General features: G+C 37.8%; 2 protein-coding genes across 2 annotated transcripts; both read left to right on the plus strand.

The window, feature by feature from the left end:
• The first annotated feature begins 4,171 nt into the window (after positions 1-4,171).
• LOC149063892 (uncharacterized) lies at positions 4,172-10,295 on the plus strand. The gene is made up of 3 exons (XM_089255313.1): positions 4,172-4,933; positions 5,840-8,299; positions 10,041-10,295. Exons 1-3 carry the CDS (start codon positions 4,172-4,174, stop codon positions 10,293-10,295), a joined length of 3,477 nt encoding a protein of 1,158 aa, XP_089111439.1.
• Positions 10,296-15,545: 5,250 nt separating this feature from the next.
• LOC149063893 (uncharacterized protein F54H12.2-like) lies at positions 15,546-16,403 on the plus strand. Its single transcript, XM_089255314.1, has one exon. The coding sequence runs from the start codon at positions 15,546-15,548 to the stop codon at positions 16,401-16,403; it is 858 nt and encodes a 285-aa protein (XP_089111440.1).
• The last annotated feature ends 8,111 nt before the right edge of the window (positions 16,404-24,514 follow it).

Consider the following 24,514-nt stretch of genomic DNA (forward strand, 5'->3'; position numbering starts at 1 on the left):
GAGATACCTATGACCATACATACCGGGTATGTATGTTCAATCACAAATGAGCATGGAACTTATTTTTATCGAATAATAATTATAAGCTCGATGTATGCCTACTATATCCTTACACAGGCGTCTCTAGCTCCCATTAAAAATTCCATTTTAAAATGGAAAAAATGATCCATTTCTAAGTTTCTTTCATAAATCGCAGAGGAAGTAGCCATATTGGATACCTTGTATGTCCCTCAAAAAAAAAAAAAAAAAAAAAAAAAAAAAAAAAAAAAAAAAAAAAAAAAAAAGGAAATATCACGTGATCCAAAAAAAGCCTCATTGATAGGGTGACCATACGTCCCGTATTTCCCAGGACAGTCCCGGTATTTTCTGTTTTTCTGGCCGTCCCGACTTTTTGGCAAATGTGTCCCGGTTTTTCCGTATTTTACACAAATCCAACTTGAATTTTTATTCTTTATTGAAGTCAAAGATTGACATTATTTTTCAATTCATATATTATTTCACGATAATTACAACTATATATGAGAATATTAATCTCCCACATTTGCCTTGAACGTTTGTCTTTCGTGGAATACATTGTAATTCACTGCAATTTGCATCATTTCCCGCCATTGTGATTTTTCCGTAATTTCAACAATATTTGGCAACTTTGTTTGAATTTGGCGTTGTTTTTGGTGAAAATTGGCGATGTCCCGTATTTGGAAACGCAATGTCCCGTGTTTCTCTCGAGGAAATATGGTCAGCCTACTCATTGAGGATAAAACAGTTTTTCTACTTATATATTTCAGCATCAGGCCCGTCATTCAGGGGGGCAGGGGGCCGTTGTCCCCCCGGCCTTTGAAAATGCACTAAAAATGGTATATATACAAATAAGTATATACATACATTCAGTACATGTGTCCCCCCCCCCCCGGAAAAAGTTGAAATGACGGCCCTGTGTTCAGAATTTTATAATTTTTGCTAAAAATAAATTAAATTCAAATAAAGTGACCATACGTCCCTATTTTTGGGACAGTCCCGGTATTTTCTATATTTCTGGCGGTCCCGACTTTTTGGTGAAAGTGTCCCGTTTTTTCCCGTTTTTTACGTGAAGCCTACTTGAATTTTTATTCTTTATTGAAGTCAAAGATTGAAATTATTTTTCAACGCATAAATTATACTATGATAATTACAACTATAAATAAGAATATTAAAGCCGGATTTTTTCCTATGAGTAGAACTTTTGCGGCGTGTACAGCGTGAAAACCTACTCCTAGGAAAACACGTACGTCTGCAGCTTGCGGAACCATAGAGCTTATATTACGGGAGGGAGCATCCAGCCGCCGCGACGTCGTCTACATCTAAAGGTCTGGACACACATATCCGCACCGTGCACGACACGTGCGTCGGCCGAGTGTAGGTCACCACACGGTCAAAGAATAATTCTTTGCTAAGCAATGCAGCCGTTCACACATATCCGCACCGTAGCCGAGCACCGTCACCGCACCGCGTCCGCACCGTCACCAACTAGTTTATTTTATATTTTTACGGTGACGGTGCGGGCTCGGGAGAGAGCGCAGATTTTTTTATAAAAGAGGAGAGAGCTCATTTATTTTATGTCGCTTCTCAATTTTCATCAATTGCTGAATTATTAATTCTATTTATTTCTTGATTTCAATCAATTTCTGCATTATTTCTTTTATTAATTCTGAATTTTCAATAGTTCGGGAATTATTTCTTTCAATTATTTTTAATCCATCGATTCTAAAGTTTTCCTTAATTTCAGAAACGGTTTCTCACATTAGTTTAAAATTACCTCCATTAATTTTTGTATTAATTCACATTTGTGTAGTTATTATTTTTTTTTGTACGGGGGTATTTCTTAGCGTTCGTGTATATTCAGTATGCCGATTCCCTCTTCCCACAAAATATATGAAATCTTGTTAAAGAGAGGGGGTGTCCTAAACATTTTTCGTGCCCCGAAATTGTTTGGACGCACCTGGTCCCAGTTTTGTGGCACTAGTAGTATGTAGAAAACATATGGATAAGCATTTTCACAACTTTGATGGGAAAACAAAGTTTAAAATTATGTTTCACATAGCATATAACGAAATTTTGCCGGGGAGACTTTTGTTAAAATAATAATGTAAACTTGGAAAACTAACTGGGTTTAATTTCCGATGCTCTATAAATGAATCATTGTTTTGGTTTTAACATAAATCTATCTATATATATAAACACAAGATATACGGAAGACTGGATGTTGTGAAGATATTTATTATTTCAGATGTTTATTTTTTTTTAAGGAAGGAAAAAACTCATCTCTGCCTCTACCGGGAGTCGAACCCGGGTCCCTCGATTGCCGGACGAGTGCTCTGACCACTAAGAGCACTCGTCCGGCAATCGAGGGACCCGGGTTCGACTCCCGGTAGAGGCAGAGATGAGTTTTTTCCTTCCTTAAAAAAAAATAAACATCTGAAATAATAAATATCTTCACAACATCCAGTCTTCCGTATATCTTGTATTAACAAGTGGAGAGCGACATTCATGTCATATCTATCTATCTATCTTCTATATATATAAAATTGATTTTCTGTGTGTCTGTGTGTGTGTGTGTATGTTCTCTATACAAATCTACAATTTTAGATCGATCGTCGCCAAATTTTGCATATATACCAAATGGGACCCGACTTGAACGATAGGCTACTTTAAAATTTCGTCAGACCAGGGCAAGTGCCCCAAATGGGCGAAAAACTGTCGGGCAACAATGGTTTTTGGGCCTCAACAATCACTTTCCGAACGTTTACTTTGGTTACCGTGGTTCCCTAGCAATGCGTTTCAGACGTGTATATGCCTTTACAACGGTTTGTCACTTCTTTAATCCTGTTGGTATATGTATAATAGTTTATGCCTTTATAATGGTTTGCCACTTTTCAATCCTCTCAGTAATGAGGCTTTTCGAATAGACGTCATAATCATCATCAGCATCAGTTTGAGGGTCAGGCAAAGGATGATTCCCATAGAAATCAGTGTTAAAATTGCCGATTTTACTGTAGAAATGCGGAAATTTGGTGGGGTTTTCCGCCCCATCAACAATTTTTAAAGTTGTATTTAATCCTTGATTTTTGAAATATTGAGGTCGCTTAGAGATAGATATACGAAGCCCAGGAGATTAAATATGAAGTAATTAGCCGGACCTATACTTTTGAGTTGGACATTCATGCAATAACACTGATTTCAACATTTTATTTATATCTTCTCAAGCATGAAAGTTAATGTCTCGGTATTGTCTTTTGATATTTAGTTTCATGAATTCATGTAAAATTCATTTCAAAATTAATTATGAGCCCGTAAAAAGTAGATCGAAAAAACTCCACAGCTTTAATTAAGCATTTTTTGGAAGCTGAAATAGGCAGATGGGTAACTTGAAGCTCAGGGGGGGGGGGGGGGGGGGTTGGAGGTTTATCGAAATACCTAGCGCCCCTTAAAAAAGGAAAAATATATATTCATTTCTACGTTTCTGTAAATTTAGATATAATTATTTCATGGATAACGAACTCGCTATATTGGTTATATTGCACATGGGTTTGTATGTCCCCCAAGAAAAAAAGAGGGAGATATCACGTGATCCAAAAAAGGTTCATTGAAGAAAACCCGGGCAGCGCCGGGTATTAATAGCTAGTATATATATAAAATTGATTTTCTGTGTGTGTGTGTGTGTGTGTGTGTATGTTCTCTATACAAATCTACAATTTTAGATCGATCGTCGCCAAATTTTGCATATATACCAAATGGGACCCGACTTGAACGATAGGTTACTTTAAAATTTCGTCAGACCAGGGCAAGTGCCCCAAATGGGCAAAAAACTGTCCGGCAACAATGGTTTTTGGGCCTCAACAATCACTTTCCGAACGTTTACTTGGGTTACCGTGGTTCCCTAGCAATGCGTTTCAGACGTGTGTATGCCTTTACAATGGTTTGTCACTTCTTTAATGGTGCTAGTACATGGAGAAAACCGTGTAGCATCAGCTATTGTTGCTAGGAGAAATGGAAATCCAAGCTGTTACAAAGGCCAAGTCAGTATCATAGAAAATATCTCTGTATTCAGAAGTGATGCAGTATATCTATCTAAACGCTTGATTTTTTGTGTTTACAATAATTCCAAATTATTTTAATTTAGTGTTGCGTAACCAAAATGCCTTCAAAAAAACGAAAAGCGATAGGATTTATCAATCCAAAAACAAAAAAAATCAGATTATCTAGGAAATCGGAGTCGCTGGAAAATCGGGAATCACGACTTTGTGAAAACCAAAGAAGAGTTGAAGTACTGAGAACCACCGAAAACTTTCACCAACGCCAATGTCGACGACAAGAAAACAAAAGAAGAACTGTAGCAGCAAGAGCAGTGGAAACAACGAACAGACGCAGAATTCGACTTGAAAAAAATAAAACAAGAACCGCTGCAGCTAGACGAGAAGAAACGACGGATCAACGAGTGAGCCGACTTGAGCAGAATAGAACAAGAACCGCATTAGCCAGAGAAGAAGAAACAACAGATCATCGAGTTAGCCGACTTGAGCAGAATAGAACAAGAACCGCAGTAGCCAGAGAAGAAGAAACAACAGATCATCGAGTTAGCCGGCTAGAGCAGGATCGGGCAAGAACCGCAGCAGCTAGAGAAGAAGAAACGACGGATCAACGATTGAGCCGACTTCAGCAGAATAGGACAAGAACCGCAGTAGCTAGAGAAGAAGAATCAACGAATCAACGAATGAGCCGGCTGGAGCAGAATAGGACAAGAACAGCAGCAGCTAGAGTAGAAGAAACAGCTCAGCAGTGTCGAGATCGATTAGAAAGAGACCGTAATCGTTATGGCCAATCAAAAGAAACAGCATCTGACTTGAAATTGGCAGCATTCAGTTATACTCCAAACTGCAATTATCAGTACCATCCTAAAGTAGTAATTGGAAAAATAAATCAGAAATGTAATTATTGTCAAGCTAAAAAATTCAAAACTGAATCACCAGGAATGTGTTGTTCAAATGGAAAAGTGAAAATATTGCAATTAAATGAACCTCCGGAACCATTGCTTTCTTATGTGTCGGGCACAACATCAGAATCAAAGCATTTCTTGCAAAATATAAGAAAGTATAATTCATGCTTCCAAATGACATCTTTTGGCACAACAGCAACTGTAAAAGAAACAGGTTTCATGCCAACTTTCAAAATTCAAGGTCAAATTTATCATAAAGCTGGATCTCTTCTTCCCAAAACCGAAGAAAGCCCAAAATTTCTACAAGTGTATTTTATGGGCAATGAAGAAATCGAAGCCAACCAACGCTGCGACAATATTTCAGGAATGAGAAAAGATGTAGTACTAAATTTGCAGAGACTTCTTCATAATAATAACAATTTAGTTATTTTGTTCAAAACGGCATTGGTAAAAATGCCTTCTGATGGATATAAAATCGTTATACGAGCGGACAAGAAACCTATGGGTGAACATGAGCGACGCTTTAATTCTCCCACCATTAATGAGGTGGCAATAATCATGGTTGGGAATGAATTCGATAGCCGGGACATAGTCATTCACAAACGAAATGATGTTCTTCAAAGAATTTCGGAAACGCATCGCTCATATGATGCCCTTCAGTATCCATTGCTGTTTTGTCAAGGGGAAGATGGATATCACTTCAATCTTAAGCAAACTGATCCCAACACAGGGTTATCAACCAATAAAAAAGTATCTGCCAATAATTTCTATGCATATAGAATAATGATGAGGGATCAGTGTTCAAACCACATTTTAAAATGTCGCCAACTTTTTCATCAATTTGTCGTTGATATGTATGCAAAAATTGAGAGCGAGCGCCTCCTTTTCATAAGGTTGAACCAAAAGAAGCTACGAGTGGATGACTACATTCACTTGAGAGATGCCGTAGCTAGCGATGGAAATGTATCAGACATCGGCCAAACGGTCATTTTACCGGCTACGTTTACCGGAAGTCCACGGCATATGCACGAGTATGCTCAAGATGCTATGTCTTACGTTCGATCATATGGCCGTCCAGATCTATTCATCACTTTCACGTGTAATCCTGCTTGGCCCGAGGTTAAAGAAGAACTTATGGTCGGTCAAGTGCCAAGTGATAGACATGATTTGACCGCGAGAGTTTTTAAACAAAAACTGACAAAGTTTATTGACGTAATAACCAAGAGTTATGTTTATGGGAAAAGTCGCTGTTGGATGTATTCAGTCGAATGGCAAAAAAGAGGACTTCCACATGCTCATATGCTAATATGGCTCAAAGATAAGATTCGTCCAACTCAGATAGACAGTGTCATATCAGCGGAACTTCCAGATTCAAAAAAAGATCCTCTGTTGTTTGAAGTCATTACGAAGAATATGATTCATGGACCATGCGGAGCCCTTAATTCCAATTCGCCATGCATGAAGGATGGAAAGTGCTCGAAAAAATATCCCCGGCAATTGAGGCATGAAACTGAAACAGGAGATGATGGCTATCCTCTATACAGAAGGCGAAAACCTGGAGACGGTGGACACACAGCAAATATCAAATTAAAAGTGAACAACAGTTGTAATGAGATTGAAGTGGACAACAAATGGGTCGTACCATATACTCCACTGCTTTCGAAGATGTTCCAGGCTCATATAAATGTCGAATACTGCAACTCCGTGAAATCAATCAAATACATTTGTAAGTATGTCAACAAGGGCAGTGACATGGCCGTTTTCGAGTTAGCTGACGGAAGTAGGCCAAATGACGAGATCACAAAATATCAAATGGGAAGGTATATCAGCAGTAATGAAGCAATTTGGAGGATTCTAAATTTTCCAATTCATGATCGTTATCCACCGGTTGTTCATCTCAGCGTTCACCTAGAAAATGGACAACGAATCTATTTCACTGACGAAAACGCTCGAGAGAAAGCTACCCAACCCCCAAACACAACATTGACAGCCTTTTTCTTTTTGTGCCAACAAGATCTATTTGCAAAAACGTTGCTGTACTCAGAAGTTCCCAAATATTATACATGGGACACATCGAGAAAAATATTCACAAAGAGGAAAAAAGGCTATCCAGTACCAGGATACGATGTTCGAGCAACGGACACATTAGGACGAGTCTACACAGTTCACCCAAACAATGCAGAGTGCTACTATCTGAGATTATTGCTCCATACCATTCGAGATCCGACTTCTTTCACAGATCTAAAAACTTTTGAAGGAGAAGTGTGTCAAACATTCAGGGAAGCATGCCAGAAGCACGGTTTGCTAGAAGACGACCAGCATTGGGAGATGACATTATCTGAAGAGTCACTCACGTCCTTTCCTGCTCAATTACGAAGGCTTTTTGCAATCATACTGACAACTTGCAGCCCATCTAACCCCAAAGATCTGTGGGAAAAGCACAAAACCAATCTGAGCGAAGATATTCTTATGCAAGCACGAAAAGCGTGTCCAGGTTTGGACTTGAATTTCACATTAGACATTTTCGATAAAAGCTTGATATTGCTTGAAAATGTATGTTTAGCGATGAATGGAAAAACTCTCACTCAGCTTGGTCTCGATGCGCCTTCGCAAAACGTGTCTGATGTCCTTGATAGAGATTTATTGAGAGAAACGAGCTACAATAAAAGCCATTTGGAAACGTATGTTTCTTTCAACAAGCCCCTTATGAATGTAGAACAACGAGATGCATACAGTACTATTTTTCATTCTGTTAGTGATGGAAATGGTGGACTTTTTTTTCTTGATGCACCAGGAGGTACAGGAAAAACATTCCTCATCAACTTGCTTTTGGCCGAGGTACGTAAAGATGGTGGTATTGCTGTCGCCGTGGCTTCCTCTGGAATTGCTTCAACGTTACTGGATGGAGGACGAACTGCACACTCGGCTCTCAAATTGCCTTTGAATATGACATGGTCGGAAAATCCCGTCTGTAACATCAGCAAGAATACTGGTCAAGCCAAAGTACTTCAGGCATACAAGATCATTTTTTGGGATGAGTGCACAATGGCCCACAAAAAGTCTCTTGAAGCACTCAACAGAACCATGCAAGATATCAGAGGAAACTCGAATATAATGGGAGGTGCTGTAGTTGTTCTTGCAGGAGATTTTCGCCAAACTCTCCCTGTCATCCCACGTTCAACGCCAGTGGACCAACTGAACGCATGTCTCAAAGCATCTCATCTTTTGAAGTACACTAAAAAGTTATCACTAAAGATAAATATGAGAGTTTATTACAGAGAAATCCGTCGATGCAAAAATTCTCGCATGAATTACTGCGTCTTGGCAATGGCAATTTTCCGAGGGATCCGACCACCATGCTATTTTCTTTCCCCCCTGATTTTTGACAGCTGTTACCGTCGCTCCAGGAAGTTATCAACAAAGTTTTTCCCAACATCCGTGAAAATTTTAAAAACACCGAATGGCTATGTGAGCGAGCAATTTTGTCACACCAAAAAACGGTAGTGTTAATGTCATAAACATCAAAATACAAAGCAAGCTTCCTAACCTTGAAGTTGTTTACAAATGTTTTGACAAAGTCAGTAGTATGTGCAGGCCTCTGCCACGCCCCCCGATGGTCGTGTTGTTCGTCGGGGTGTGTTTTTGGGTGTCACGTGACCTAGGTGGCGCTACGTGTCGATGACGTCATCTTTCAAGATGGCGTCCTGATGATCGTGTTGTTCGACGATGGGTTGTCACGTGATGATGACGTCATCTTTCAAGATGGCGTCCTGAATATCGTGTTGTTCGAGGATGGGTTGTCACGTGATGATGACGTCATCTTTCAAGATGGCGTCCTGATGATCGTGTTGTTCGACGACGGGTCGTCACGTGACCCAGAGGGCGCTACTCATTCAAGACATCAGATCACGTCGGAACTTTTTGTCACGTTATTGAAGATTCTTGCGATCACGTGACCCTTCTTGGATGGACTTGTGTCCGAGATTATTTTTTCTAGGTTATTGCCGAGGTACCGCAGGATGATTCTCCATGTCGCCACTAGATGGCAGCACTATTTTAATTGATTTTAATCATTTATTTTTTTTTCTAATGTAAAAGTGTTAGGTGGTCCAGTGGTTCGAACCTGGTTCCTCACGACGACAATCCACAGCGTTGACCACTGGACCACCCGACACATGCCAGTACGATCCTTAATTAGCTATAGTACTTATCTACACAATTGACCCATCCTTATACAAGAAATAGTAGATTGTTATCGTTAATGAAAAAATAATGTTCCACGTTAATTTGGCATTGGGTTGTGGTCACGTGATCGAAGTAAATATTTATGTTACAATGGTTACCCGACATGCTGGTTGGTCACGTGACGCTGTTATCATTAAATAACTTCCACTAAACATGCAGAAGCATGTCTGAAGAATCACTGACCTACGTTGCGCAGCAGTCAAACATGCAGGAACATGTCGAAACGTAGGCCGTCACGTGTTACCATACTTACGTAATCGGTGATATTAATTGATGATGATGATGATTGTCATCACATTAGCGTTAATTCCTACTGGTTATCTGGGTATGACTTGACTTGACTAGTTCGATGAGCGTGACTTGTCTTGACTCGTGGGTGTTATTGGGTTGTGGAAGATTAGTATTTGCGAGATGGCAACATGTAGATAGCCGATCCTATTGGTTCTGTGAGACCACGTGACTACATTCATCCAATTACAAGAGTCTTTGGTCCTTGATTTCTCTTAGTACACCCCCTTTTCATTGAAACCTTCCCCGTGGGCTTCGTTCTTCGTCACTTTCTGCTTGAGTTCTGTAAGTGAACGACATCCGTTGGTATCATGGCCGATCTAAGTCCTCCAGCAAAGAAGTTGAAATCCGAGGTAAGTTGTTTCATTAAAAATTCAGATTTAAATACGTCGCAATTTAATTTAACTGTCTTAAATTTTCTGAGAATACTTTTGTACAGTTAACGATGTTAGGCCTAGCTCTTGATGTGAACTGTTTATGATTTGAAATGTATTTCATGAACCATTTTAAAGTATCTTAAGTATTGTTTTGGTTATAGGGTGTTACTCGAGAAGGTTTAAAAGGTATTATAGCAAACCAGCAACGAATTTTGGATTGGCTGCGGGAAGCGAACCAGGAGCTGTATGTCGAAGAAGGTCAGGGACCTGACGTAGATGAATCAGTTGAAATTATAGAAGATGAATGTTTGAGTGATACCACCACGCAACCATGGCCTGACACAGAATCAACTATCACTATCACGGATACCGATTTTTCATCCTATGATGGTGATGATGAAGATTCTACACGATGAAAAAAAAAATAATAATGAAAAAAAAAATATATATTAAAAAAAAAGTAATGGAAAAAAATATTAAAAAAAAAAGCCCTTCTCGGGGCTAAAGAAAAAAAATATATATTAATAATAAATATTTATGGAGATTAGGTCACTGCTACAAGCTCCTAATTAATTACCGTGGCCCCAGAATGTCCAAGGAAAATCTGCTGGTTTGCTATACAGAATAAGTAATTCCCACTACTTAACAACTATGATCTTCGATTGTCTGCATGTTCTAACGTGATTTTTTTTTTTATTACAGGATGCAGAAAAATTTGCTCCAGATTGAAAACCTTCCTGAAAACTCTTACATGTTGGGCGGTCAAGTGCTTGCTCAAGTGTCCTCATTCAAAGGATTGGCCTTAGTGCATCTGAGGAAATACAATTTCTTCAAAACGACATGGTACCCTACAAAAGAAGGAGTTGCGATGAATGAATCTGCATTCGACCGCCTCATAGCCGTATCATATAAAATCGTCTATGGTTGGGACTATGGTACTTCCCCGGAAGACATCACGATTTCTGATGAAATCAAAGCCACGGTACACCCCAAACAAAGAACTGTGGAGATCAAGAAAACGCGATCTTTCCGTGATGTAACCACTCAGACTTCAATCTTGTTGACTCGCAATCAATGGGACATACTCATCGACAAGTTGAACGAAATCAGATTGAGTAAACTAGGTCACAATCTCAACAATCAAGACTTGGTTTCCTGCTACGAGGAGTACATAACTTTCACTAACCCGAGGGAACCAACGGCGGAAGAAAATAAACAAATGATGGACTGTGTGCACGATGCATTCTGTACGCTCCTAGAAAAAAAAGGTGAACTCAAAGTGGTAAGCTATTGCTTAAAGACCAACGACCACAATTCCCTTGAGGATTTCGTTTCTGCCATTGGTAGTATTAGAATGTATGATTTTATCGATGAACTCGAGTCCGCTTTAACTAATGCAGTCTGTTTTGCCAAGAAACCCAGAATACATACACTTGTAAGCCGCGATTTTTTAAAGTCTGTAAATTTTTTAAAAGTCATTACTGAAGCCAGACGCAGGTTGGTTGCGATGTAACTGAAATCGTTAAATAAATCTTATTGATGTGGTACGTGACTATTCTGTATTTATTTCATGGTATCTAAAGTTTGCTTTCATTGTATCTATGGATCATGCAAAGTGCAAGTCGATTTCTTTTTCAGGTACGGCAATTGTTTTCGAAGTTGAAAATTATTGCAGACGCGGATTTTGGGCAGAGGATGCTGCGAGATTTAAGTACAGAGTTTTAGAGTTTGAAAAGATTTGGATAGAAACTGTGTATAACAAATGGATAACTACACGAATCCGGCAGAACCAGGGGGTGTACCACCTTCTGATTCTTAATAACCAATCATCCATACGTAAGAATCGGTTCGTAAGAATCACGTTAAGAATCGAGCTCCGAATGCAACCACGATGTGATTGTTAAAAGTTATTCTTAAGGTCACGTGACGATGGACAGGCCGATAAATTTCCCTTTTGGGGAATATCGCCATTGGCCAATCAACGCCCAGCTAAAAATTAACAACAGCTTGTTGTTGACAAGATAAGGAGGAAAAGAAATTTTAGAGCGACGCTAGCCTGAAAAAATGGCGGAGATTATTTCAGCAAATGTGAATACGGTTTTGAAGAAATGATAAATACATAATATTTTTTTAATATGTTACAGTAAAAAACAAACATATCCATACTTAATCATCCGATATGATTCGAATCAAAGATTCATCCCACGTTCACTGGGATGGATCGGCACTGGATGGATCCCTGCCACCCTCCATGAAGAGGGGCTATGCTATATATGTTATGGTGAAAGTGATAAAGAGCTGCGGTTATTATATAAATAATCACCGGCCATTTCGGTAAGTTTGATAAATTTTGCTCATATACCGTGAATCTATCACATTTGCAGGTCATTATGCATAATTGTCAAACCATGGTTAATGCGATAAATGAATCATCGTTGTGTTTACATTATGTATGTAAGTGAAGCTAACATTACAAGACTAATAATAATTTTTATAATATGCTTCATGTTTCTTTAAATTAATTGTCATGGCGAAATGAACGTGGTACTGTACATGTATTGCATAGCTGCTTCGTGGCCAAATAAAAATAATATATAGTGATCAGATAATACACCAATATTAAAAATGGTCATCGCTTCTGTAATGTTGGCTTTTTCACGTACACCGAAGTATGTGAAAAAAACAAACGCAGCAGCAGGTTAATAATGATTTTTAATTTATGTACAATTATATTTCGGCCGATTAAAGCTTTATCTCACATATTTTGTGGGCGAAATTCAATTTTCTCTCAAGTTTTAAACTAATAAAAAATTTCAAATCATGTATGATTTGAATTTAATAATTCCATAATATGAGTTATATTAAGTTCCCATAATATGAAAAAAATTGTGTTTACGACTCATCGATCATGATATTTATGGATTGAAAATTTGAGAATTATGCATAATCACTGGTAAATGTGATAAATGTAGCAAAATTTATCAAACTTTATTGAAATAATCCGATATTTTATCACTATTATCAACATATATGTGCTGTATATAGACTCTAACACTGTTTTCAACTCTCCCACACAACCTTCAGATAACTTTTCGATAATTTAAAAAGTCTGACGAATTCCTTATTTTGAAATAAAAATGCATTGTTAATTTTTTTTTCCATTTTTTAAAATATGAATCATAGAAAACTTCTATTAAAGAAAGAATTTAAGTTATCTCGCATAGAAGAAAAAAAATGTTTACTAAGAATCAAGCTAAGAAGTGGGTAGCCTTGGTTCTTAACTCGATTCTTAACTATGGAACAAAAACGATTCTTAGTTAAGAATGTGGTAGCAAAGTTCTCTCTCGATTCTTAACTAAAGATCAAATCCATAGTTAAGAAGCGGATTCTTATTAAGAATCAGAAGGTGGTACATCCCCAGGAAGTTTTGGAGGAATAAATTCGTTTTACAAAAATTTGAAAGACAAAGGTTATAATATTACAGAAAAAGAAGTTAAAAATTTTCTAAAAGGTAATGAAGCGTATACGTTACATAAACCAGCGCGAAAAAATTTTCGCAGGAATCGTGTTATCGTAGGTGACATGAACGAACAGTTTCAAGCAGATTTAGCTGATATGCAATCATTGAGTAAACAAAATAGTGGCTATAAGTATATTCTTACTTGCATTGACATTCTATCTAAATACGCTTGGGCTATCCCTTTGAAAGATAAAACTGGAGAAGTGGTAACTAGAGCATTTAAAAAAATATTCAAAGATAGAATTTGTCAGAACTTGCAGACTGACAAAGGAACGGAATTCCAAAACAGGATACTACAAAGGTATTTGAAATCAATGAACATAAATCATTTCACGAGTGAGAGCGAGACAAAAGCTTCTGTAGTGGAAAGGTTCAACAGAACATTGAAACAGAAAATGTTCAAATATTTTACGTTCAAAAATACTCACAGATACATTGATGTTTTGGATCAGTTGATCAAGAGTTATAATAACACATGGCATCGTAGTATCAAAATGAAACCTAGCATGGTGACGGAAGAAAATCAGTCTCAGGTATGGCAAGAATTATACAAAGACATTTTAGGAGAGAAAAATATAAAATTCAAGTTTACCATTGGTGACACTGTTCGCATAAGTCGATCAAAGATGATTTTTGAAAAGGGTTATGAACATAACTGGACTCGCGAAATATTTACCGTAAAACAACGAATAGGCAGAGATCCCCCTGTTTACAAGATTGATGATGCTGATGGACAACCTATTAAAGGAACTTTCTACGAGCATGAGCTGCAAAAAGTGAAACCTAGTGAATATTACCAGGTTGAGAAGATCTTGAAAAAGCGGAAACTTAAAGGCAAAATCGAATACTTTGTGAAATTCAAAGGTTACCCCAATAAATTCAACGCCTGGGTCCGAGATTTGAAAAGGATATAAAAAGCTGAGAGCGCTGTCAAAATGTCTCATTAGGAAAATGTCTTTCTTCTTAACACTTCCTAGCGATAGTTCAGCTGCGTACTACCCAGGTAACACGATATCTCATTACATTACCCAACTGCCAAAACCGATTTATTTGTCTGGAGATTGGGAATGTGGGTTATCTGAAATAATTTATCCTCATTGCTGGTACAACGTGACGGAAGGTTCCAATCTTATAGGATTTGACTTGGGTGATGGTGAACTCCAAGGACGACATATTCCAGCTGGGAATTATGAAACGGTACCCGATCTAATAAAATTCATTGAAATTGAATCCTTCAAAAACAGAATTACATTCCAGTACAACGACAGTTCCAAGAAAGTAAAAGTTATCTTGAACGATGGGGCAAGATTACTGTTGAACACTGGTATTGCTGAACTATTAGGTTTTGAGCCCACACTTCTAAAAGAAACCACAGAGAGTCCTTTCGTAGCAGACACAAATGTATTTTATCCTGTCTTGTACATTTACACCGATATAATAGAGCCTCAAGTGGTGGGTGACGTTCAAGCACCCCTCTTACGCGTAGTTAGAGTGAAAGGAAGAGACAACGAAATAGTCAGCGCATACTATGACCGACCACACTACTTTCCTCTTTCCCGACGAGTATTTCAAACCATCGAAATGGAGATAAGATCAAGTTCTGGTAAACGCATACCTTTCAACAGGGGTAAAGCCATAGCAGTATTGCATTTTCGCATTAGACAAATACTATAAAACTGATAAATGTACAAGTTCAAGATCATTATAAAGTGAGGTACGAAACTGTGAAGATGAAAGTTCCTTATTACTGCTGTACAAAAACGTTCGAACAATATTACTTGCAACAAGCAGGCAGAGGCTTACCGTACTACTCTGGCGTCACTTTGCAGCGAGGAAATGGATTAGGCAACATATTCGGGAGTTTATTCAGAGTAGCGTTGCCATTTTTGAAACAAGGAGCCAAAACTGTTGGTAAACAAGTACTAAGATCTGGGGCTGACATTGTTGGTGACGTAATCAAAGGAGATAAAGTTAAAGTTGCTGCCAAGCGTCGTCTCAAGGAAGCTGGAAAGATTCTCGCTGAAAAAGCAGTAAACAAGACAAAGGCAATGTTCGGTGAAGGCCATAAAAGGAAACGTCGAAAGGTTAGGCGCGTCATTTTCGCAAAGAAGCCCAAACTGAATACACGTGACATATTCGATTCATGATGACTTACCGACTCAAAGATTCACCGGAACTAGTGAAATCCGAACTGAACTTATTTTCTTTACCTGGCACGCAAACCGTAATAGAAGGTGGCAAATGGGTTACTTATCACCCGATAGCAAATGTATCAGATGGTGGACCCATAGAATTTTACATTTCTGGCAGTGGAGAAGAATATTTGGATCTTACACAAACCCTGTTATACGTCAAGGCCAAAGTGGTGAAAGGGGATGGAAAATTTTTGACGAAAGAAGACAAAGTAGGACCCGTAAACCTATTTTTACACTCCATGTTTTCGCAGGTTGATGTTTCACTGAATGATCGCCTCGTGTCGTCATCAAACAATACCTACGCTTATCGTTCAATAATTGAGACACTTTTAAATCACGGTAATGATAGCAAGACAAGTCATCTTACTACCGAAATGTATTATAAAGATACTGCCGGAAAAATGGATATTGTTGATCCCGAAGCAAAGGACGGAAATGTAGGACTAGCCGAGAGGGCAGAATTTATAAATGGAAGTAAGACAGTCGACATGATCGGATCTATCCATGGAGATATTTTCTGCCAAGGACGACTGCTATTGAATCTAGTTTCTCTGAAGATCAAACTGATTAGAAGCAAGCCCGAATTCTGCCTCGTATCTCCAACGTCGAATGCCAATTACAAAGTCGTGTTAGACCACGTGTCTATACAGATAAGGAAAGTGAAAGTCTCGCCTGGTGTCCTTCTTGGTCATGCTAAAGCATTATCTCACACAGCCGCAAAATATCCAATAGATCGCATTGTATGTAAAGTTTACTCGCTTCATCAAGGAAATATGTCCTGGGTTCAGGATAGTATAGTAGTGGGTTAGTTACCAAAGAGAGTTGTCGTTGGTTTAGTCGATAATGATGCATTTTCTGGCTCATACAATAAATCGCCTTTCGAGTTCAAGCATTATGACCTGAACTATATAGCAGTGTACATAGATGGTGAGCCAGTACCCTTCAAGCCCCTGGAACCACAATTTGAACAGAATCAATACGTACGTGCCTATCACAGCTTGTTTCTCGGTACTGAAAAAGCCTGCAAAGACGAAGGTATTGATATAACTAGAGAGGACTATCCGAATGGTTATTCTCTTTTCGTATATGACTTATCAGCCGATTTATGCCACGGTGATCATTTCAATCTGATCAAACACGGAAATCTACGACTAGAGACCAAGTTTAAAGCACCGCTACCTCACCCAATCTCCATCATTGTGTACTTAGAGTTTGATAACGTGATAGAGATAAACCAGACTCGCAACATATTGTTCGATTTCAGCAGTTGAATATGTATGCCTCCCAGATTGAGAAAGTTCTAAAGAAAGAATCTCCCTATTTTATTGGAGTATTCTCTTGCGATACGATACCCAGAAATATTCATTATCCTGCATCCTTCGTGGTCAACAGCGATGATCACACCAAGCCTGGGACACACTGGATGGCTATTCATTTACCTGATAAGAAGATAGTGGAGTTTTTCGACTCGTACGGACAATTTCCAGAGACTTACGGAAAAGACATCGTTTCATTTGTTGAGAGGTTTCCAAAAGTTGTGTGGAATAAAACACCTCTACAGTCGTTAACTTCGAATGTATGTGGACAGTATTCTATGTATTTCGTAATCAAGCGCAGCGAAGGAAAGTCCATGGAAGCTATTGTAAATTTTCTAAAAATGAATGGTTGTGACTTTGCTTTGTATCAATATTTCAAGAAGAATTATGGTGTAAGAATGGTTTTTAATAAATAAAAATAAATAAAATGGATTTTTTGTTTTTGTCGTTTATTGTGTATAAAAATTACTGTTTAAAATAATTCAGAAAAGACAATTTTTTTTCATTTTGATAATATTTATTTTTTTTTCTGTTATTAAATTACAGACTTAACCACGCAGGGTTTTTCATTTCTTTCATAGCTTTAGCAAATATTTTTTTTCCAACTGCTACATTCTTTTTCTTCAATCGGTTTACAAGATTATTTTTCGTTACACGTTTTCTTTTCTTCAGAGATTCTTTGAATAGATGAACAATATCGCTTCCAGGTATTTCTTCACCTTTATATACGAGTTCACCCTTTTCATTCCAAAAAACTAATTTGTTGTTCTGCTTCATCTTTTCAACCAGTTGCTTAGCCGTCTCTTTTTTCTTGATAGCTGTCGATTTGATTATAGCATTTTCATACTCCTTTCCATCGGATTCTTCGGTCTCGTCGATTTTGACGTCACCTTGAAGTTCTTTGGATGATAAGTCAGCAATTTTGAGATATTTTTGCAATACTTGCAGATATTGTTTTGCTTTCTCACCGTCATCAAGAACTTTTTTCTTTAGAATGGAATTAATATCTTTGTCCAACAGCCCGAGTTGTTCTTCGACGGCATTGAGATGTCGGTCTGCCGCAACAATGACGTACTTTTTAGCGTGTTCCATTTACTAAAGTGGAGATGACGGAAATCGCAGCGGGTAATAACAGGCTTAAAAAACCGTTTCCTTTCTGAACCAATATGCGTCTCTTCTTATACAAAGGTACCTTCTTGGCGGCTAAATTTCTTAAACTTTTTCTGTACTTGCTGAGTTTCACTTTCCGAGATTTGGTTACAGGAATATTTAATTTGAGTAAGTTCAAACAGACCTCGCACGAGGCTTTGATAACACTGTTTTGACTTTTTTTGATCAAGTCGAGGCGTTTTTTAGGTTTGGCTTGAGATATCTGTCGCAGGAGTTCAAGGTGATGATGCGCGTATCGAGACATCAGGATCACAAATGGGAAAAATTTATCAGTTGCCTGCTATACATACCGAATTTCACAACTTTGTTGAGAGCGCAGTGGTCAAAATTCGCTCGGTGTTTGAAGCACTTCACAAGGGTAGGTGGTAAGACAGAAACTCGTGGAAATTCATGAAGGTCGTTACACTCCATACCACAAATGTAAATTATAAACTTACATTTCTCGAGTCCCTTGCAATACATCTTGGAGTGAGAACGAGATAAGAAGTTAAGTATGTCTACGAGACTTTCGTAAGGAAAGTCACCACCGGACCAAGACATGTTATGGAGATTGGCCATCACCCATACAGCAGAACATTTCTCTTTCATTGTTAATTTTGCCCATTCGAACGGGGGTTGAAAAGTGTAAACGCCGTAGCTTCCAGAATCTACCGAAAAAAAAGCAAGTTCTTTCACTATATATCCCTCCGTCTCAGACTGGAATCCTTCGAAGTCAATTATTACACTCCCCATGATCGCTGGTGGCTATCTGACTTATCTGGGCTGGTAGACGTAGTGTATATCACCTTGGAAAATACCGGTTTTTAACCTAAGCCCCTCCTCCGTAACCGGTTTTAAATCCACTAACAAGTATCCATACGCATGCTTGGTTGCGTCATCGAAAACTTCTTGAAAAAACTTGCTTTTACCTGGGTACATCTGCCTCGCTAAATGTTGTATTTGACTACGATCTCTTGGGTTTTTAAATAAAATCAAATAATGGGCGTTTAGGGAAACTTCTCTCATCTCGCTTCCCTTACGGAAAAAATTCTGAACTATGAACACTACCGACAGGTTTTTATGATGACTCCCTCGCGTGAAAAGATTTGTTAACCGTTTGTCTCCACCCAATTCTGACATTAAGTCATCAATAATAAACAATGTTCTCTGAATGATGTAGGAGCTGTAATTATCAGGTAATCCCTCAACAAACAGAACTCCAGGAACTTCTTCGTAAAATGACTGATAGACCCCATAAAACCACACTATTTCGGTAGGAAAAGGTTCTATCATCTGTTCAGTTAGTAACCTAGATACAAACCTAGTTTTGCCACAAGAGGTTTTTAAATAAAATCAAATAATGGGCGTTTAGGGAAACTTCTCTCATCTCGCTTCCCTTATGGAAAAAGTTCTGAACTATGAACACTACCGACAGGTTTTTATGATGACTCCCTCGCGTGAAAAGATTTGTTAACCGTTTGTCTCCACCCAATTCTGACATTAAGTCATCAATAATAAACAATGTTCTCTGACCGATGTAGGAGCTGTAATTATCAGGTAATCCCTCAACAAACAGAACTCCAGGAACTTCTTCGTAAAATGACTGATAGACCCCATAAAACCACACTATTTCGGTAGGAAAAGGTTCTATCATCTGTTCAGTTAGTAACCTAGATACAAACCTAGTTTTGCCACAAGAGGTAGGGCCAGAACAAACAGATGTGAAAGGATGTTGAAGCTTCAATACGTCCATGTCAAATGATAGTTATCCACATCTGTAATCTGCTTTAAAGTCTCAGTACTTTAAAGATCTTAGTACTTGTTTACCAACAGTTTTGGCTCCTTGTTTCAAAAATGGCAACGCTACTCTGAATAAACTCCCGAATATGTTGCCTAATCCATTTCCTCGCTGCAAAGTGACGCCAGAGTAGTACGGTAAGCCTCTGCCTGCTTGTTGCAAGTAATATTGTTCGAACGTTTTTGTACAGCAGTAATAAGGAACTTTCATCTTCACAGTTTCGTACCTCACTTTATAATGATCTTGAACTTGTACATTTATCAGTTTTATAGTATTTGTCTAATGCGAAAATGCAATACTGCTATGGCTTTACCCCTGTTGAAAGGTATGCGTTTACCAGAACTTGATCTTATCTCCATTTCGATGGTTTGAAATACTCGTCGGGAAAGAGGAAAGTAGTGTGGTCGGTCATAGTATGCGCTGACTATTTCGTTGTCTCTTCCTTTCACTCTAACTACGCGTAAGAGGGGTGCTTGAACGTCACCCACCACTTGAGGCTCTATTATATCGGTGTAAATGTACAAGACAGGATAAAATACATTTGTGTCTGCTACGAAAGGACTCTCTGTGGTTTCTTTTAGAAGTGTGGGCTCAAAACCTAATAGTTCAGCAATACCAGTGTTCAACAGTAATCTTGCCCCATCGTTCAAGATAACTTTTACTTTCTTGGAACTGTCGTTGTACTGGAATGTAATTCTGTTTTTGAAGGATTCAATTTCAATGAATTTTATTAGATCGGGTACCGTTTCATAATTCCCAGCTGGAATATGTCGTCCTTGGAGTTCACCATCACCCAAGTCAAATCCTATAAGATTGGAACCTTCCGTCACGTTGTACCAGCAATGAGGATAAATTATTTCAGATAACCCACATTCCCAATCTCCAGACAAATAAATCGGTTTTGGCAGTTGGGTAATGTAATGAGATATCGTGTTACCTGGGTAGTACGCAGCTGAACTATCGCTAGGAAGTGTTAAGAAGAAAGACATTTTCCTAATGAGACATTTTGACAGCGCTCTCAGCTTTTTATATCCTTTTCAAATCTCGGACCCAGGCGTTGAATTTATTGGGGTAACCTTTGAATTTCACAAAGTATTCGATTTTGCCTTTAAGTTTCCGCTTTTTCAAGATCTTCTCAACCTGGTAATATTCACTAGGTTTCACTTTTTGCAGCTCATGCTCGTAGAAAGTTCCTTTAATAGGTTGTCCATCAGCATCATCAATCTTGTAAACAGGGGGATCTCTGCCTATTCGTTGTTTTACGGTAAATATTTCGCGAGTCCAGTTATGTTCATAACCCTTTTCAAAAATCATCTTTGATCGACTTATGCGAACAGTGTCACCAATGGTAAACTTGAATTTTATATTTTTCTCTCCTAAAATGTCTTTGTATAATTCTTGCCATACCTGAGACTGATTTTCTTCCGTCACCATGCTAGGTTTCATTTTGATACTACGATGCCATGTGTTATTATAACTCTTGATCAACTGATCCAAAACATCAATGTATCTGTGAGTATTTTTGAACGTAAAATATTTGAACATTTTCTGTTTCAATGTTCTGTTGAACCTTTCCACTACAGAAGCTTTTGTCTCGCTCTCACTCGTGAAATGATTTATGTTCATTGATTTCAAATACCTTTGTAGTATCCTGTTTTGGAATTCCGTTCCTTTGTCAGTCTGCAAGTTCTGACAAATTCTATCTTTGAATATTTTTTTAAATGCTCTAGTTACCACTTCTCCAGTTTTATCTTTCAAAGGGATAGCCCAAGCGTATTTAGATAGAATGTCAATGCAAGTAAGAATATACTTATAGCCACTATTTTGTTTACTCAATGATTGCATATCAGCTAAATCTGCTTGAAACTGTTCGTTCATGTCACCTACGATAACACGATTCCTGCGAAAATTTTTTCGCGCTGGTTTATGTAACGTATACGCTTCATTACCTTTTAGAAAATTTTTAACTTCTTTTTCTGTAATATTATAACCTTTGTCTTTCAAATTTTTGTAAAACGAATTTATTCCTCCAAAACTTCCTGGGGATGTACCACCTTCTGATTCTTAATAAGAATCCGCTTCTTAACTATGGATTTGATCTTTAGTTAAGAATCGAGAGAGAACTTTGCTACCACATTCTTAACTAAGAATCGTTTTTGTTCCATAGTTAAGAATCGAGTTAAGAACCAAGGCTACCCACTTCTTAGCTTGATTCTTAGTAAACATTTTTTTTCTTCTATGCGAGATAACTTAAATTCTTTCTTTAATAGAAGTTTTCTATGATTCATATTTTAAAAAATGGAAAAAAAAATTAACAATGCATTTTTATTTCAAAATAAGGAATTCGTCAGACTTTTTAAATTATCGAAAAGTTATCTGAAGGTTGTGTGGGAGAGTTGAAAACAGTGTTAGAGTCTATATACAGCACATATATGTTGATAATAGTGATAAAATATCGGATTATTTCAATAAAGTTTGATAAATTTTGCTACATTTATCACATTTACCAGTGATTATGCATAATTCTCAAATTTTCAATCCATAAATATCATGATCGATGAGTCGTAAACACAATTTTTTTCATATTATGGGAACTTAATATAACTCATATTATGGAATTATTAAATTCAAATCATACATGATTTGAAATTTTTTATTAGTTTAAAACTTGAGAGAAAATTGAATTTCGCCCACAAAATATGTGAGATAAAGCTTTAATCGGCCGAAATATAATTGTACATAAATTAAAAATCATTATTAACCTGCTGCTGCGTTTGTTTTTTTCACATACTTCGGTGTACGTGAAAAAGCCAACATTACAGAAGCGATGACCATTTTTAATATTGGTGTATTATCTGATCACTATATATTATTTTTATTTGGCCACGAAGCAGCTATGCAATACATGTACAGTACCACGTTCATTTCGCCATGACAATTAATTTAAAGAAACATGAAGCATATTATAAAAATTATTATTAGTCTTGTAATGTTAGCTTCACTTACATACATAATGTAAACACAACGATGATTCATTTATCGCATTAACCATGGTTTGACAATTATGCATAATGACCTGCAAATGTGATAGATTCACGGTATATGAGCAAAATTTATCAAACTTACCGAAATGGCCGGTGATTATTTATATAATAACCGCAGCTCTTTATCACTTTCACCATAACATATATAGCATAGCCCCTCTTCATGGAGGGTGGCAGGGATCCATCCAGTGCCGATCCATCCCAGTGAACGTGGGATGAATCTTTGATTCGAATCATATCGGATGATTAAGTATGGATATGTTTGTTTTTTACTGTAACATATTAAAAAAATATTATGTATTTATCATTTCTTCAAAACCGTATTCACATTTGCTGAAATAATCTCCGCCATTTTTTCAGGCTAGCGTCGCTCTAAAATTTCTTTTCCTCCTTATCTTGTCAACAACAAGCTGTTGTTAATTTTTAGCTGGGCGTTGATTGGCCAATGGCGATATTCCCCAAAAGGGAAATTTATCGGCCTGTCCATCGTCACGTGACCTTAAGAATAACTTTTAACAATCACATCGTGGTTGCATTCGGAGCTCGATTCTTAACGTGATTCTTACGAACCGATTCTTACGTATGGATGATTGGTTATTAAGAATCAGAAGGTGGTACACCCCCTGGTTCTGCCGGATTCGTGTAGTTATCCATTTGTTATACACAGTTTCTATCCAAATCTTTTCAAACTCTAAAACTCTGTACTTAAATCTCGCAGCATCCTCTGCCCAAAATCCGCGTCTGCAATAATTTTCAACTTCGAAAACAATTGCCGTACCTGAAAAAGAAATCGACTTGCACTTTGCATGATCCATAGATACAATGAAAGCAAACTTTAGATACCATGAAATAAATACAGAATAGTCACGTACCACATCAATAAGATTTATTTAACGATTTCAGTTACATCGCAACCAACCTGCGTCTGGCTTCAGTAATGACTTTTAAAAAATTTACAGACTTTAAAAAATCGCGGCTTACAAGTGTATGTATTCTGGGTTTCTTGGCAAAACAGACTGCATTAGTTAAAGCGGACTCGAGTTCATCGATAAAATCATACATTCTAATACTACCAATGGCAGAAACGAAATCCTCAAGGGAATTGTGGTCGTTGGTCTTTAAGCAATAGCTTACCACTTTGAGTTCACCTTTTTTTTCTAGGAGCGTACAGAATGCATCGTGCACACAGTCCATCATTTGTTTATTTTCTTCCGCCGTTGGTTCCCTCGGGTTAGTGAAAGTTATGTACTCCTCGTAGCAGGAAACCAAGTCTTGATTGTTGAGATTGTGACCTAGTTTACTCAATCTGATTTCGTTCAACTTGTCGATGAGTATGTCCCATTGATTGCGAGTCAACAAGATTGAAGTCTGAGTGGTTACATCACGGAAAGATCGCGTTTTCTTGATCTCCACAGTTCTTTGTTTGGGGTGTACCGTGGCTTTGATTTCATCAGAAATCGTGATGTCTTCCGGGGAAGTACCATAGTCCCAACCATAGACGATTTTATATGATACGGCTATGAGGCGGTCGAATGCAGATTCATTCATCGCAACTCCTTCTTTTGTAGGGTACCATGTCGTTTTGAAGAAATTGTATTTCCTCAGATGCACTA

Source organism: Pholcus phalangioides, unplaced genomic scaffold (genome assembly GCF_987345545.1).
Source record: "Pholcus phalangioides strain wild (caught in Gottingen) unplaced genomic scaffold, Ppha-v1.0 ptg000042l_1, whole genome shotgun sequence".
NCBI classification, from domain to species: Eukaryota; Metazoa; Arthropoda; class Arachnida; order Araneae; family Pholcidae; genus Pholcus; species Pholcus phalangioides.